General features: G+C 40.2%; 1 protein-coding gene and 1 long non-coding RNA gene across 3 annotated transcripts in view; both read right to left on the reverse strand.

Annotated features, from left to right (window-relative positions):
- CA8 (carbonic anhydrase 8) overlaps window positions 1–9,079 on the reverse strand; it is a 47,445-nt gene extending 38,366 nt beyond the window's left edge. Inside the window, exons 1-3 of one of the 2 annotated variants that reach the window (XM_068671940.1) lie at window positions 8,660–9,079; window positions 8,329–8,520; window positions 4,243–4,367 (exon numbers count right to left, since the gene is read on the reverse strand). In XM_068671940.1, the coding sequence (XP_068528041.1) occupies window positions 4,243–4,367; window positions 8,329–8,520; window positions 8,660–8,741 (399 nt within the window). In that variant the 5' untranslated portion in view covers window positions 8,742–9,079. The remainder of the gene's footprint in view (window positions 1–4,242; window positions 4,368–8,328; window positions 8,521–8,659) is intronic. The other variant, XM_068671939.1, reaches the window with a different exon arrangement.
- Window positions 9,080–15,718: 6,639 nt separating this feature from the next.
- Window positions 15,719–17,265, reverse strand: part of LOC137851126 (uncharacterized) — a 47,322-nt gene continuing 45,775 nt past the window's right edge. Inside the window, exon 9 of the long non-coding RNA XR_011093026.1 lies at window positions 15,719–17,047. This is a non-coding gene — a long non-coding RNA (uncharacterized lncRNA). The remainder of the gene's footprint in view (window positions 17,048–17,265) is intronic.

The raw sequence follows: 17,265 nt of genomic DNA on the forward strand, positions 1-17,265 counted from the left end.
TGGGTTTTACTGCTTCATGGAAATGTGTACTGCAAAGCACGATTTAACCTTTGGTACCTTGTTCCATTTGCTAGCAAGAAACAGTCTCTCAATGTTAAGACCATTATTAAAAACTTAACCGGTGGCCAAAGGGCAAATAACATTGTTTATGTGCAGTAAAAGTACTTGGTAAGAATGATTTCTGGAGAAGGTTGCACAATGTCTCCTTCCAATTTTTGTCCAAAGGGTTAAGTGTTCTTGTGTTCTTGTTTTCATGAAACAAAGAGAGGAATATTGTATCAATACATAGAGCACTCTGCTTCTCCTTTGTTTAAAAAAGATGTGTTACAGTGTTTCCTTTTGACAACTATTTATTTTTTTGTCCTGCTTTCCTCACTGATCACGAGCACGGATGTTTCAGTGAAAATGATAACACTTGTGTATTATCGTCAACATTCTGATTTCTTCAGTCAAGAAAGGTGGAAAACATATATTTGCTGAACTTCAGACAGTAATAACATCATTATTTGTATAACTCAGCTTCCAAGTCACATAAACAACATTTTTCTACAGTGTAAATTATTTCAAGAAGCTGTTTGAGAGGTTACATAAGTTTAGTAGTCAAACCTATTTCACAAGGAACCTGTATATCCTAACCATGTGCAAAGGTCCCAGCTGTCTGGTAAGAAATGATAGGTTGTTGCACTAAGAGACACAGGGTATTACCTAACTAATATAGGGTATTGCTTAATTTCCATAAAAGCTGTTGTGGTATCAAAGGTGAAGACACTAAGGAAGTAACTGAAGAGTTTTCTTCCAAACTTTGAAAAATAATACTTTTTTAACAGCGTCTTTTACAAAGATCATTACATTGATAATCTGAAGCTGTTCCACAACTATCCAGTCCAATAAATAAGAAAGTAATAAAACAATAAAATAAAGCCTTACAGTCTTCAGCTCTAAAAACAAGACAGCTGCTCCAGTCAATAAATAGTCCTAGATAGTTACTTCAAATAGATCTCTTTAAACTGAAAGTTGCTACACTGATTTCTGCCCCGGTTTTATAATAGTGTAATGGAGTATATAATCTGGACCTAGTTTCTTGTGTTAATGTGCTCACTTAAACCAAGCACGTAGGTTTTCATATTACTGCTCATCTACTTGGCTTGTCTTCCTCCCACAAAGGGAGGATGGTTTAAAATACTTAACATTTGCTTTGTAAATTCATTTCTAGTTTGTTAGGAAAAATGTCCTGCTAGATTTGTTCCACTGGCAAAAGAGCCAAACTTACATGCTTGGTGCTCAATATATTTATAGCCATGCATTTGTGCACAAACAACTTATTATAAAACCTATAAATCAAGCTTATTTTGCATTTAGAATATGAAGAATAAACTCCCCCTGAGTGTTTGTATATATCCAAAATAAGCACCTATCACCATCTACGTTCAGTAACTAAAATCAAGTCCAATATGTGTTGAGAATATGCTGACTTCCAACAACCACATAAACTAATGCTAATATAAAAAGTTAAGAAATAGATTTCCTGGTCTCCTGACAAAAACAATTGTTCTCCACAAAAGCAACTAGGTGGGGCAACCCTTAGAACACAAAGAGAAGATAACTCATTCTGGAGTCTCAGATACATTACTTCATCAGGGGTCATAAACACCTGTTTTACTATTGCTCAAGTCTAGTATTTGATTTGGACAATCTCAGCTGGATTTAATACAGCAGCTCTTCATGGACAAAGCTAAAGTGCAATTCATCTGTCAACGAGACCACGCTGTGCTGTTTTACAACATGGGACAGAAGATGATGAACTTGCTCAAACAATATACCTGTGTGTGCCATTGGATATGATGGTAGCAGCTATTTTCTGCCGGAAGAATTAATATGCATAAGGATGTTTGCAAAGTTAAACATTCATACTACATTTAAAGTGTATTATGAGTCCATTTTTTCTACTACAAGCTTCTTGGTTTTTTAATTCTTTCTTGGGGATCAGAGCCTAGCTGAAAGTTGTTTAGATGCAAGAGACAGGCTAACACCAGCTTGCTCATCTCTAGATGATGTTCTTCAATACTGCCAGAATTCTGTTTGTGCAGCTGCCATGCTGCTTTCTCAGTAGATGAAGAATGAAACCCCTTTATGACTGATTAAGTTTGTTAGTTTGCATCTCTGGGTCAAGTGTATTTTCCTTGGGATTGAGATGCTGCAGTTTCTGCAGATATTATTAATCTGTTCCTATATACCACCAAGACTGTTCGCTATCCTTTATAGAGAAGGAGATGGAAGGCTTGTCCAAGTACAGTTTTTGACACAATTCATAGAAACATTTCTTGACCACCACATGCTGAATCAGTCCTGAGGAACAGCACAGGGCAGAGCTGTTTCATAATGAGCAAGATACTTCCTACTTCATGGAAACACTGCAGTAGCCCAGAGGTCACACAGAATCACACAGAATTTCTAGGTTGGAAGAGACCTCAAGATCATCGAGTCCAACCTCTAACCTAACACTAACAGTACCCACTAAACCATATCCCTAAGCTCTACATCTAAACGTCTTTTGAAGACTTCCAGGGATGGTGACTCCACCACCTCCCTGGGCAGCCCGTTCCAGTGCCTAACAACCCTTTCAGTAAAGAAATTCTTCCTAACATCCAACCTAAAACTCCCCTGGCGTAACTTTAGCCCATTCCCCCTCGTCCTGTCACCAGGCACATGGGAGAACAGGCCAACCCCCACCTCGCTACAGCCTCCTTTAATGTACTTATACAGAGCAATAAGGTCACCCCTGAGCCTCCTCTTCTCTAGGCTGAACAAGCCCAGCTCCTTCAGCCGCTCCTCATAGGACTTGCTCTCCAGGCCCCTCACCAGCTTCTTCGCCCTTCTTTGGACCCGCTCAAGCACCTCGATGTCCTTCTTGTAGCGAGGGGCCCAGTCTTGCCCGTACAAACTTTATTGTATATATTATGCCAGGTAACCAGGATGCAGAGGTGAGTTCTCTGCTTTCCTTTTGGTTGATGAGCCTTTGCTGTTGGATTAACTCTCCTGAATTGCTGGAATCTGCCTGAAATCAAACTGCAAAGCCTGTATGAGTGACTTTATATCTGGGCTTTTGTGACGGACCAGTGCAAAATAGCAAACATCAGAGACCAAAATCTGACCCACGACTCTTAAAGAAAGCACCTGAACAACCCTAAAAATTACATTGATGGCATAAGCCCACATGCTTTTTACACTTAGGTCTGCCATAGATACTCTAATACTTTTTATAACCTTTTCGATAAAGCAATTCTATTCCAACAGTCTGGCACTCACAAATAACACTGCAATAAATTTCATAACACTGAACAACACAGAAAAAAAAAAGGAAATATTGTTTCAGTCTCCTGTGGGATTACAATAGATATATAATGTACAAATAACTCAGAGAACTCCGAAAAAAAAAAAAAATCATTCTTTAAAACTGACACAGCGTACAGCAAATGAAATAAAAGATGCAAAGCTGAAGTCACCAAGCATTAGGGTTGGTATCTGTTAAAGCTGGTGTTGTAACCCATGGTCTAAGGGGTACTCCAAGATATTCCTTGGAAGTGTAAGCAATGGGACAGTTGAAAGTGAAGCAGTCTGATGGATGGCTGCTGGAGGGCAGAAGGTATTGGCCCCAAGAGCTGGGTTGCCTAGGAACCCAAACTGACAACCTATGAACAGCTGAATTTTTTCAGACCACTTTGCTTGCATTTCAAAAGTTTGTGATTGAGATATTACAGAGCATGCCTAAGACTATCACATAACCTTCAGCTTTCAGGTAAGTAAAGCTAGTTTGTTAGCAAATTACTATACGCTTCCTCCAAATGTTCCTAAATTGTTACTGTTTGCTATGGAAACATTTCCAGTGGCCATCTATAGCTATTAGTCTCCATTTATAGCTATTAGTCAAGGTGACACAGGAAGTGTTGAAACAGCAGATCTTGTTAGAACACTAATATTATTAAGACAGAAGTTAATTATTCTGCAAGTTAACTTTATGACCAATTAATCACACAATGGAATAAGTGCTGGAGGCATTCTATCCCAGATGCATATGCTAGTTTACCTGCACTACTGCACACCTCAGGAAGACAGCTTTTTGAAATATAAAGCAATAAAATGCTGAGCTAGAAGAAAATCTCTTTTGAACTATCACAAATTCAGGCTGTGAATGTAAATCTTCTGCATTTAAGGAAGGTTAACACAATGCAGGATCACTCTTACCTCCATGGGAAAGGCTTTAAAATTAACTGTGTGCTCAGAACCACGCTGGTTTTCTCTCCCCCAGTGAAATCGAACATCGTGTAGTTCAAACTCATGTCCTCGAGGTAACGGCCCACCTATTAACACTGGGAAAGAACACAAATGGTAACAAACTTGGCTTTCCAAGCAGACAATCCACTGAATATATTCTCCAAATACAATGGGGAGATGGCTGCAGGCTTCTTTATTATCAACTGCTTGAGAGAGGAAAGTAAAGTTGACAGACATGGCATCATGAGTGATAGTGGTGGTAGGGGGATGGTTGGACCAGATGACCTTGGATGTCTTTTCCAACCTTAATGATTCTAGGATCTTTACTTTTGAACTTCTGTGCAGGCACAGAATGCGAATCCAGGCAGCTACAAACAACAGTGAAAACACTGTCATGCTGCTGTCTCAGTTTTATGAGGCAGAACAGCTGGTTCATAACATTAAATAAAAACATTATACCTTTATCAGAAGAGCGAATACGGTTATTGCTGTTATCGAGACAGCAGATATGTACTCTAAACAGATGGTGGGGGTTCTGAATTGAACTGGTCACTACCTCCAACTAGTCCAAATGCTTAATTTTCATCACCTATATTTGCTGTGTCACAGAAACTGATAGAAAACTTTTGATTGCCAGTATCTTCCAAGGTGAAGGTGTTAAGACATATACCACCTGTCAGGCTTATGAGATACAGAATGCCCCCATATACAAATATAATCAAACTTAGACACAGGAGCTTATTTACTTTAAAACAGCTCGTGGGCAGCCATGACTTTTTTCCTAAGGCAGTTTTTTAAAACATTCAGAATTCTTAAAAACGTCTATCCATAATTGCAGCTCAAAGCAATCACTTTATATAACACCTTGATTCTTTTGCATTAATAGAGTGCTTCACCATAAGAATAAGTAGTATAAGCAAGCGATTTTGCTTGGACCTTTTTAACATCCAATCTACTTTTAAATTAACCAGTGGAAACCCTTTGCCCAGGGATTTGTGAATCTGCTTTGGCCCAAATATCTACACATGTTGTAAGTAACTTTCTGCTGAAATCATTGAGTACTGGTTTCTACATAGGGCTGAATTTTACTTAAGGATGTTCACAGTCTTTCTCACTCTAGCTTACAGTTCATTGACTTTGAATCCTTTACAGTCTCTGACAACTGGTAGTGATTATGTAATTGCATAACATATATCTTTATGGAAGGACTTTTCCATAACATAAAGTTATTTTGATGCACAAATTAAGTAGCCTTAGTTATATTAAAGCAATTTAGCAATTGTGTCATATTGCAACCATACAAACACAAAAACAAAAATACAGAACTATCAAAAAAAAAAAAAAAAGAAAAATGATTAGTTACGGTTTTCATAATCAGTTGCACTGGAGAAAAAAAAGTAAAACATTCTGATTAATCCTCCTTTAATGATTCTTCATAATCATTACTAATTCAACTAATCTAATAGTCATTAGCATTTCTAAAATGAAATGTCCTTAATGGAGTTATGGATCCAAATTTGCTTCTTAAACTTCCTTTATCCATATTGAACCCATACCTGTATCTATAGGGGAAATCTACAAAACTGGTGAACATTTGAGAAAACAACCAAGTATTTAGGGAAACCTGGAAGAATAAAAGAACTTGAAACTTAATTAGGTCTACTTTTTGGAAAAGCAGAGCATTTCTCTGTTTTAAAATATTGCTCCTAGAAAAGTATAACTAGAAAAAAAATGTTCTCTATATGATGCAGTTTTGTATCTGCAGGAGCTTCAAAGAGTTTATTTTTTAACCTAATTTATACATTGATCCCATGATAAAAGAATTTCAATGCATGAAGCATGTTTATCTTCCTTTGCCTTTCATCAAATTTTGATCCTTGTCAATAGATGCAACATGTTTAATTTTGCTTCTCATCAACTTTTGATCCTTACTAGAAAACAACTCCGAAACCACCATCTGCTATGCAATCCACCGAGAGAAGTCTCTCTGTTAGTAGGATATCCTCCACAGCACTTTTCAATATACAGTTCCATTATACAGTTAGTCATGCTTCTTCCACCTAATGTATAACATATGTATGATGATCAAATTGGAAGCAGCCTGTAAAAATGTTTACAATTAAGTAATAAGAAAGACTGGGGAATTCCAGATGGACTGTGTCCTGAATTAAAGGATAAAATCAATCTCCAGGAATGACAAATTGACTTTTAATATGTACTTAATCAGTTTAATTTTTTTCCACAAATAAGTTTTTCTTTGACTGTCAACATAACAGTAGATGTGACTCTCTTCCACATTAATTGGACAAAGTTTCAAAAGCACTTAGTATTCAACAGTTCCCATTAAAATTATCTGGCTAAATGGACTTGTCATCAGAGATCCCTTGTGAGGAAGAGAAGCTGCAGGAGTTTCCGCAATCCCTGAAAATTGGCCAAAGTAGTAGGTCAAACAGAGCTTATTAACTCTTCTTCTCATTGTAGAGATAGCAAATGCTGTCCTCTCCCTCCCAAAAGTGGAAGAATTATTCCCAGCTTAGAAATGGAAAACTATGTAATATGAAATCTAAATAGAAGATGAAAGTAAGCCAAGATCTCCTAAATCCTAATCCCATACCTCAGTCAAAAACTTTTATTCTGTTTCACATTACTCCTTATACTTCAATGCTCATCTGCCTGGCATCACACTGCATTCAAGTTTTAAAAGCAGCATTTTTCTTTTCCTAAATCTCTAATGGTTTTGCACATGCACATAAGTGTGTTTGTCCCATCTTAATAATCATTGTTACCAAGTTACAACCTGCCCTTGGTTGGTAGGTTTTAATGAGTTGCATTCTGGCACATAAGTGGTGAGATGTGGTTTGTGGTCACTCTTACCCACTCTGCAGGAGAATCAATAACCTTCCTGATCTTGCAGGGAGAACCATGCTCCCTGAGAAAAGAGCTCTGCTACTGATGAAGGCAGTAAAACTGTCTGGAAGTACAAAACTTCTGTTCTATTGGAAATTTGCAAAAATCTGTGGAAACAAATGTTCTGTTTTGCAATAAGACATGGAACTTATCATGAAAGGGAAATTATAAAGGAAAACAACATTATTAAATAAAACAAACCCTTGTGTTTTAAAAAAAAAAATAGTGCAAAACTGAACTGATTCCCTCACTCCCTGCACAGCTGCAGCTTACGGGACTATTGGGATCTCAGAAGGAAACAAAAGTTGGACTGTCTCATGGTTTGACAATCTTCAGCTGTTTAAATGCCCCCAAAAGACTGTTGCTAGCTAAGATTCGTTAGACTAACTTGGATACTCTTCAAAACACATGGTAAGCACTACCACAGTGTTGGGAAGCACAAAGGATTTTCTTCTGCCAACTTACTTGACAGTTGTCTCCTTTGTACAGAATAGTTTGTCCACATAAAAGGTCTGAATGAGATACCACAATTTCACTAAACTTCAACGTGGCTTCTAGTGCTTTTCTTTTTATTGGCTTCTAGTTCTTGTTTGTTGAATGACCCCCCCCCCCCAAAAAAAAAAACACTTTAAGAAATGATTGCTACCTGCAATGCTACCTGCTCTGTATCAGTATTGTAAGTATGTGTAACTGGTGCATCTTTCTTAAGTTGTCCAGTTGTGCAGTTAGCATTGGCAGCCTACTCGTATGCACAGAAAAACTTTACCTTAACTTACACGGTCTTTGGACCACAGATGAATTTTGCCAGCTGTACAAAGCAGTTTGAGCATCACACTGTCTGTGCAGCAGACTGCACTGCTTCTGGCAACAGCCAGCTGTTAATGCCACTGAAACAGACGACACCACCACCTCAGGGAACCCCAAACTCGCTCTGAAGAAATCCCAATGACCATCCATTCATTTTGGCATCAAAACCTGCAGCTCCTGCTGCAAAGCCAGCTCCTGCTCCCATTTAAGTTAGAAGCAGCACAGCAGCTGGGGCTGGCAGCAGCTCCCTCCTATGCTCCAGGACACACTTTTAAGGCAATATATGAGCTTTTAGCGATTGGGGAAGGCCACTGGAAAAGTGTACGCGGCGTCTCGCTATACCTGACTTGGACTTGAGGGCGATCTGAATGGAGTGCCCGTCGTTGATCACCTCGCAGTCGCGACAGACGACGTAGTTGGGCGACAGGCGCACGTCGAGGAGCGAGGGGTCGTACTTGGCTTCCCTGGAGTTGAGGTTGATGGGCGACTGGTACTCGCCGTTCGCCTCGGGGAAGAGCAGCCCCCACTCCACCCCTGCAGCGCCGGGAGAAGCCGTTATGTCGCGACCGGAGCCACCGGGCGGACAGACAGACGGACAGACAGACAGACAGACAGCGGAGCCCCCCCCGGCCACCCAAACTTTGTCCCCTCCGCAGCCCGCCCGGCCCCTCACCTTCCTCGTAGCCCCACTCGGGAGCCTCCTCCCGGCGCGGGCAGGGCTCGGCGCCCCCGAGCAGGCTCCTGTCAGCGGCCATGGGCGGCCCCGGCTCCTCCCGGAGGGGCACGGCGGGGGCTGCGCGAGGGGCGAGGCCGCCTCACGGCGCTGCGACAGCGGTGGGGACCGGGGCAGGGGCCGGGGCAGGGGCTGGGGGCGGAGGAACGGTGGCAGCCGGCGGAGCGGGGCGCGGGCAGCCAGCGCTGCCTCATGCCGCGGGGGGAGCCGAGCGAGTACGACCGCCCCGCGGCGGCCCGCCCCCGGCGGAGGGTGTGAAGGCGGCCCCCGGGGGACGCCGCTCGCCCCGGCTTCCCCCTGCCCTGCCCCGGCTTCTCCCTGCCCCGGGGCTGTACCCCCGCCTGTGGCAAGGGCAGGCGGGGAGAGCGCAGGGGAAGGGCAAAGTCCTGCTGCGCCTGCAGGGGGACGGCCCCGGGGGCTGGGGACTGCTGGAGGAAAGGATTTTGGAGGTGCCGGGGGACGCCGAGCTGGCAGGGAGTCAGCGGAGTGGCCTTGCTGGTGGTGGTATTCCTGGCTGCACCTGGGGAGCGACTCCCCCCGTGGTCCTTCCCTTCAGTTCTGAGGCTGCACAGGGAGCCCTGGGTCCACCTCGCGGCTCCCCAGTAAAAGGGAAGCCTGGGTGTACTGGAGAGAGTCCAGCGAAGGACACCAGGTCGATGAAGGGACTGGAGTACCTCTCCTGTGAGGAGAGGATGAGAGAGCTGGGACTGCTCAGGCTGGAGGAGAGAAAGCTTGGGGGGGGATCTCAGAATTATCTAGGTTGGAAGAGACCTCCAAGATCACCTAATCCAAACTCTGACCCATCACTAACAAGTCCTCCACTAAACCATATCACTAAGCTCGACATCTAAACATCTTTTAAAGACCTCCAGGGATGGTGACTGAACCACTTCCCTGGGGAAAAACAAAAATAAATACACTTTCTTCTGATCATCGTTGATCACTGTTGCTTTGAAATCACCAATGTCTACAAACACCTGAAGGAAGGGTGCAAAAAGGACGAAGCCAGGCTCTGTTCAGTGATGCCCAGTGCCAGGACAAGAGGCCATGGGCACAAACTAGCACTCAGGAGGTGCCATACAAGCATCAGGAAGCACTTCTGTGCTGTGCTGCAACTAAGCACAGGTTGCCCAGAGAGGCTGAGGTGTCTCCCTCCTTGGAGATCTTCAAAAGCCACCTGGGCATGGTCCTGGGCATGGTCCTGGGCAACCTGTTCTGGGTGGCCCTGCTTGAGCAGGGGTTGGACCAGATGGCCTCCAGAGGTTCCTTCCCACCCCAAACATTTTGTGATGCTGTGGTTCCTCTTCTTGCATTGCTGTGCCCATCCTGGGAGGGGATGGAAGCACTTGTTGAGGTTAAGAGTGCCACTGAAAAAGCAAGAGATCCCAGCTCTGTCTTATACATTCTGAAGGAGGGTTGAGGCCTCCGTGCTCTACAGTGACTCCTTCATTTAGACCCCATCCAGGAGTCTGACTTCAACCCCTCCTGCAGAATATACAGTGTACTAGGGTATGAGAGGGTGCCCCAACTCAAGGGCATCAGAAGAGTCTCCCATATCCTTTGCCAACAGCCATGCATGGACCTGGAGAACATTTGTTTTGTCAAGGGAAAAAAAGGTTGGAAGGGACCTCTTTAGTCAGGCACTACTGTATGGCAGTGACCCAAAAACTTTGTCAGTGTTGTCACTTTGTATCAGTGACAGGAAGGGGAAAGAAACAGCACTGACAGTCACAGTCCCTGAAAGGCAACAGAAATAAAGTTGCTACAATGGTAACATCCAGACTACAGTACTAGTAGGTACCATAGCATCCAGACCTCCTTGAGTAGATAATACCCTGATCCTGCACTGTTGATCCACAGGCTTTTATCTAGGTGTGGACCTCAGTGTTCCCCAGTTCAGCAGTAGCATTTACGATTCCTGTGCAGGCTGACATGAGAGCAGAAATCATCACCAGTGTTAAATTGAGATGGAAGGAGAGGAAGAAGTAAGCTAGAAATTCATTAATGAAGCAAGAGAGTACTGGTTCATGAGCTGTGTGCAAGGTGAAAAGAAAACAGGAAAAAGAAAAAGTAGAATATATTGGGTTTTCTTTTGCTGTTTTTTGTTTGTTTGTTTGTTTTAAGATCAGAATGGAAATACAAGTTTCTTTCTGCAGGATCATTAGTTACTTGTTATTCTTCACTACTGATGGTTGAAAGGAATATATTCTACCCCAACAAAATACAATGGTGGTGCAGCAACTCATGATAAAAAATAAAAAATAAAAGCAAATATATGTTTTTTCTCTTGTAGTGAATACCTAACATCAGTACAAACAGAACATACAGGTTTTCTAGCATGAATTTTAATCACATGGTAATATTATGTTGCATATGCATATATCAAAATTAGCTTTATTGTTTGATAAATTTTATCCCATAATTGCTTCTTAAACACACATTAATTATTCCTATTAACACCAGTCCCTTTGCATCGTTGATTCTGGTCCATCTGACTGGAAATCACTTTTCCTCTTCAAGCAAAGTCTCTCGTTTTGAAGAAAAAACAGGCTTAGGAGGCTGGGTTCATTCCATTGCTCCTTGAGGCACAGTGCTTCATTCATGGCCTGTATTAAGTCCTTTCCTGCAGTAGCTTTCCTGTGGGACGTCTGTTCTAGAATTTAACACTCAAGAGTGGCACCATAATCAGGCCTATGATTTCCTGTTTTATAATAAATACTTTTCATGGATTTACAGAGTTTTCATGGCTTCCATTCATAACTGAAATTAAGAACTAAGCTACTTATATTCTTTGCCCTTCCTTTTAACCTTTCCATTCTTTCCATATCTTTCTGCAAAATTAGGCATAGCAGGTAAAGCCTTACCAAAGAGTTGGTATGTATTTAATCCCACGTCTCCTCAGTTGTTCTCTGTGCAAATATCATTTCTTCCTTAGCTGCTGTCCGGCATAGGATGATCTAATCAGCAGATTAGATTCTTCTGAAGATTCTTATGACTTGGTAAAGTGTGTGAGTAACAAGGGAGTTCAAGGTAATGTCTCTAAAATGAAATGGAGCGTGGGACAGAGATCTCACATTTAGCTCCAACCAGGATCTATCTGAACAATCTCTGCACAAACCAACTAATTTGCTTATGGACTTAGCTTCAAGTAAAGGGACTGAATCACAGAATCGGATGAAGATAGTGGCATGATCTAAGTCTTTCTCTAGATCAGTGAGATTTGGAGTCCTTTAGGCACTCTTGAAATCGTTGCACTCTTTGTTAGTCCATTTTTGTATGTATGTATAGTATATTTATGATGCCCCAGGCACTGCCTTTTGCCAAATGTTGATGTACTGTGCAATCATCTAGATAAACTCACCTTGTAGTGTAATGTTACCTGATGTACTTGTCCCAAGGCATCCACTTCCACTTAGAGATCTTCCGTCTTTAATTAAGTGCAATCTGCATGGCAAGCATATGGTTTACATCAGCAGCCTGTTCCATACATCTATTAAACTGACCTTAAATTGATCTTTAGAAACTTTATTATCACTAGGCATCTAAAATTCAAGTTTGTGCATAAGATCCCAGTAGTTGACTTTACTATAAAAACATGATAAATATATGTTACATATAAATACAGTATTTGTTCTGTAAAAATGCATTGCTCATGGTGTTATTCATCAGACTAATATTTGCTACATTGGCTTAGCATACTGTAAAATAGATAGGCATAATTATGGCCCTCAAGCTAATACCAAACGGATGGGTAAAGAGCAGGAAAAGCACGGTCAAAGTGGACTTCATGAGTGACACAGCAACTCAGCAGCAGAAGCAGGAGTAGGGCGCATCTCCCTGCATCCCAGGCCATCCACTGATCCTGTGGAGCATGCTGACTTCTTGCTTAACTGTAATTAATCATCTGACTCTTTGATGGTAATGGGGGTAGGAGAGGGGAACTGAAGCAGAGGGATCCAAGGTTTTACAGTTTCTCTTTGAACTCATAGGACAGTGGTGGCTGAGTCTCTGACATTCCCTTTTGTAAAATGACACTTTGAAATGTTCCAAATTTGTATCCATGAACCATCATTAATGACTAGTAATGTTTTTTAAAGAAGTTCAATTTCAACAACTTTGAAAACTTACTGCTTGCCACATGCCAACGGGGGGAGTTCAATGCACATAACTGTGCAGGTTACTATCTGAAATCTGTAGAAAAAAATAAACAGAGAATTTCATACATGTTATTTTGAACTGTACAGTCCTACCTGAAGGATTCTCTGCAGGCCACAGAGGTGACAGTTGTTTCTGTGATTGGGGGTTAAGTAATTCAGATTGTAAGAGGACCATTAGTCACTTTTTTTTCTTTATTACCTTGCTGCCTGTGAAGAGTATTAGAGGGACTCAGTATTATAATAGAATTGTTCTATGAGACATTAGAGTATTACATTTGAGGTAATTTAGAGTAGAGTTTACATTTCTCTAAGAGTTTAGAGTTTACATTTCTCTAAGCCATCTCTCAATTCTTGCCAAGGTATCCTGAAAGAAAAGACAATATCCATACAGAAACACAGGCAACTAAAGGACCAGGAGCATCTAGCTTTTTCAGTAAATAAGGCTTTCTATTTTGCTTCCTGTGCTTGACTGTGAGGTTGGCCGAAAATCTTCACTCACATGATACTGTTTCTGCCTTTATTCTTGCCAGGTTACTCTCTCAAATAAGTTTGCCTCTTTTCCATACATAGGACTGTAAGCAGAAAGCTCCTGCATTTGTTCAGTAAAGTACAAGATTCCGTAACATAAAATTTAAAAATGCTTTGCATATTTTGAAAGGAGCTGCAAGGAAGAATATTTCAGCTTTCCGGGAATAATACTATTTATACTATTTGCCTATCTTTTTTTTTTTTTTTTTTTTTCCTGTGTTACAGAAAGGAAAAGGATGGCCAGGCGGTATAAATAGTCCAAGATGACAAGGTAAAGAGAGACCATTTTCAATAAAGAGCCCATTTAGAGCAAAGAGAAACAATTTACAGTGAAAGGCTCCATGTGTTTGCAAGTCAGGTTTACATTGGCAAATGCTGTTCTGCAAACATTGCAAAATATAGCAGCTACACTCCAACTTCCCTTTAAATCCACACCAAATGTAGTTTCAGTGGGCACGTACATTTTGTGGTCTGTAAGCATAAATTCGTGCTTCTTGACGTTACCAGCTAATAGGATAGCAGGCTGGTCCTGCACATACTTCCCACATTTAACTTTACAGTATATATGGCTTCTTTGGAATTAAAATATCAACAAATTGAGCTGAAAATGTGTACACAAATACACACAGGCATAAAATCCCTAAGTACAAAATTGCATCTGTAGGAGTAAACAAGAGGTGAAAGGAATACGTGAAGAAGCTCATATATCTAAACTAATGGGCATAATTGGCATATATTGTCCCAGTATTCAAATGTGTAAAACAAGGCTATTGTGGCTGCCAATGAGAGAACACATATACATCTTGAAGGCAATAAATCTACAATAGGATAGTCTCCAGTTCCTTAAGGAAAATCCAAGGAATAAGAATGCACTTCTAAGGACTTAAAAATACCTCAGTTAAAGGGAATGGAAGAAATAACAAGAAATACAGTGTAATTAAGGTGCCTATTAAAAATAATAATAATAGAGAATAACCTAGTGTAGTCTCTTGGAAGTTTTCATTTCCCTATCAGAATCTAACTCTGGAAAAAAAATGTAAAGAATTTGGAGAAGATAACAAGAATTGCTGGTGAAGTAAAATAAGTACAAAAATAAAGTCTAGTCTTCAGACAATAGAAGAGTAGAAGGGAAGTGAGATTTTTTTCCCCTGGTAGGCTGAGGAAAAGAGAGATAAAGGATGAAATAGGATATCTCTGAAACACAGTAAAAGAAATCATAATTAAGGGCCCTGACATGGCAAAACTCCTATGTAAATAATTCTTTATTTCTTTAGGAAGGAAGCAGAACTAAAGATATACCCAGGCGAAATTAAAGGAAGACGATTGAATGCTCAGGGGGAAAATCTGCAATAAGAAGATGCTGAATATTTATTTACCTAACTGTAATCATTTCAGATCTTTAACATTAGATGAGATTCCTAAAGGATTATGAGTTTCATCTAATGCCCATTGAAATGGAGTGGTGCTTTGTCAGTGAAACTGGTAGATGTTAAATGTGCTACCTGCAAATTAAATGTTTGAAAAAGAAGCACTGATACGAATCAGGAAAGATGCAATACTGTCTACTCTTAAAAATAAAAGGAGAAAATGAGCTAAATAATGAGCCTGAGCAGTTTTTTCACTGGAGGAGCAGAGGCAGATGTTGGCTTAAAAGTGTTGGCTTTTCATCTGGGAAGCACATGAACACATGGAAGCACTGAACAGGATCAAGTGGCAGGAGAATAACAACGTATTTGATTCTGTAAAATGATAGCAAAAGGAGAGTCAGTTCTTCATTCATTCTACTGGCTTTTGCTTATCAATGTGTAAACATCTGTAACTGGCAAAGTGCTCATGCGCCCAGTTCTGGTAAAGCTATGAAATCATACATTGGGAGTGTAATCTGCCTTCCTATATCACGGGCTATTGCATTTCACAATTACTCGTGTACCATGTTAATTATTTGGTTATAAATAAATAATAACTAGTGTTTTGCTAAAGCACACTTTCCAGAAATGCACAACCTCGAGACCTCAAGAACTGAAGAACTCATTACTTTCCTTTGACAGTTTGTTCCAGCGGTTAGTCCCTTTCACTGTTAACTCGTGGGTACCCAGTTCTAATTTGAATTTATCTGGCTTTAACATCCAGCTACTGGTTCATGTTATGCTTGTTTGCCTTGATAAAGAGCCTTTATTGCTTTGTGTTTTCTCCATGATGTACACACCCACTTGGTCACCGCTTTGTGGTCTAAACAAGAGGAGCTCATTAACACTTACTGGAAGAATAAGACCAAGATATCTTTTTCTAAGCTTTTTTTTTTTTTTCCTGCACATTTTCCTGTTTTCTGCATTAAGAATACAGACACCCGAATCCTCCTGTGTAGCTCTTGTTTTTACCTCAGTGTTCTCATTCATTTCTTTTTTATGTGCACAGTGACCAGTCACATTAATCTTTTTTTTTTTTTCCTTTTGAATCAGACATTGGAGCTCTTGTTCTGCCTCTGTTTAGTATAAACATTAAGTCCTCTTTTCAAGTCTGTGTATTCAGAAGCCAGTCTACAGAATGTGAACACAGCTTGTGTTATCATTTTACATTTAGTTAACATAAAACGCCATTCATTTCAATCAGTACTAGTGTTCATTTATTTTTAATCAAAATCTTGTACTGTACCAAACCTTATGCCTCATAAAAATCTGTAATCTCATTATATCATCATATATGTTCATTTGACAAAATGTGCTTTCTGCAAAGCTATTGTCACTAGCATTAATTATATTGCTCTTCATCAAATTTCTGTGGCTGCAGTCCCATATCAATATTTTCAGTATTTTTCCTGAAATTGTTGTCAGATAACCAGACAGTAACTACCAAGATTATCTCATTTCTCTGTTGTTTTTTTTTTCTTTAATGTTTGCATGAAGTTGAAATTCTTTAAGTCTTGCAACTTTTTCCTGCAGTTGTTAAAAATCAACAGAAAAGATGAAAGATCTGTTCAGACAGTTCTAGCAGAACTCTAGGATGCAAGCACATAAATTTAAATCAGATTTTAAAATTCCAAGTTTTATGATATTGTACCACCTATTAATAAACTGCAAAATTTTTTCCCACACATGATGTAAGCAGACCAGACTCCTCTCCAGATAACGTCCACAATTTCTACTCCATATCAATATTTGTTTAATCCTTTTTCCACTCATTATAGTATTTGTTTCTAATTATTTTTTCATTTCAGGGTCATATTTTTTTAATTTCAACACTAGATTCACTGCACTAGATTTTCAGTACAACAGGTCCAACAGCTCCTTTCTTTTCTGTTGCAGAGTTGAGATACTTTGCCATGCTTTATAGCAATTAAAGAGCTCCCCATTTTCTTTCAGTTTTGTCTGCCCTTTTCCTCTTGTCATGTCACTTGTAATCTTAGCAATGGAAAATAAGCCATATGATTTCAAAGGAAAAATAACAGGAAGCAAAAAGATATGGAAAGCACTTTACAGTTCCGAAGTCCAGTGGTCAACTGCAGATAATAATTCTGAAGGAGCAAGTATTTAAAAGGAGACCAGGCAGCAAAAGATGGATGACGGCATGAGACAAGGTAATGTTGCTAGAAATCCTCTTTAGCCCACATCCTTGGTTCATCAGTTCAAAACAGTTCAGCTGGAACCTAGGGGCAGGAGACATTTCCATTCAGTTTTAGCTCCTATTGTTCATTAATCATGTTTCAATGCAGATAATATAGGAGAAGCAACTGATTTTGCTCTGTTTTGTTTTAAATTAAAATGGTTGGGGTGGAAACATCAGGTATCCTGTACACTGATTTCTTGAAGTAGTATTCTTTCAGGGTGATAATACAATAATGGGGTTTATCTTATTGTCCCAAAC

Source organism: Anas acuta, chromosome 2 (assembly GCF_963932015.1).
Source record: "Anas acuta chromosome 2, bAnaAcu1.1, whole genome shotgun sequence".
Taxonomy (NCBI): Eukaryota; Metazoa; Chordata; class Aves; order Anseriformes; family Anatidae; genus Anas; species Anas acuta.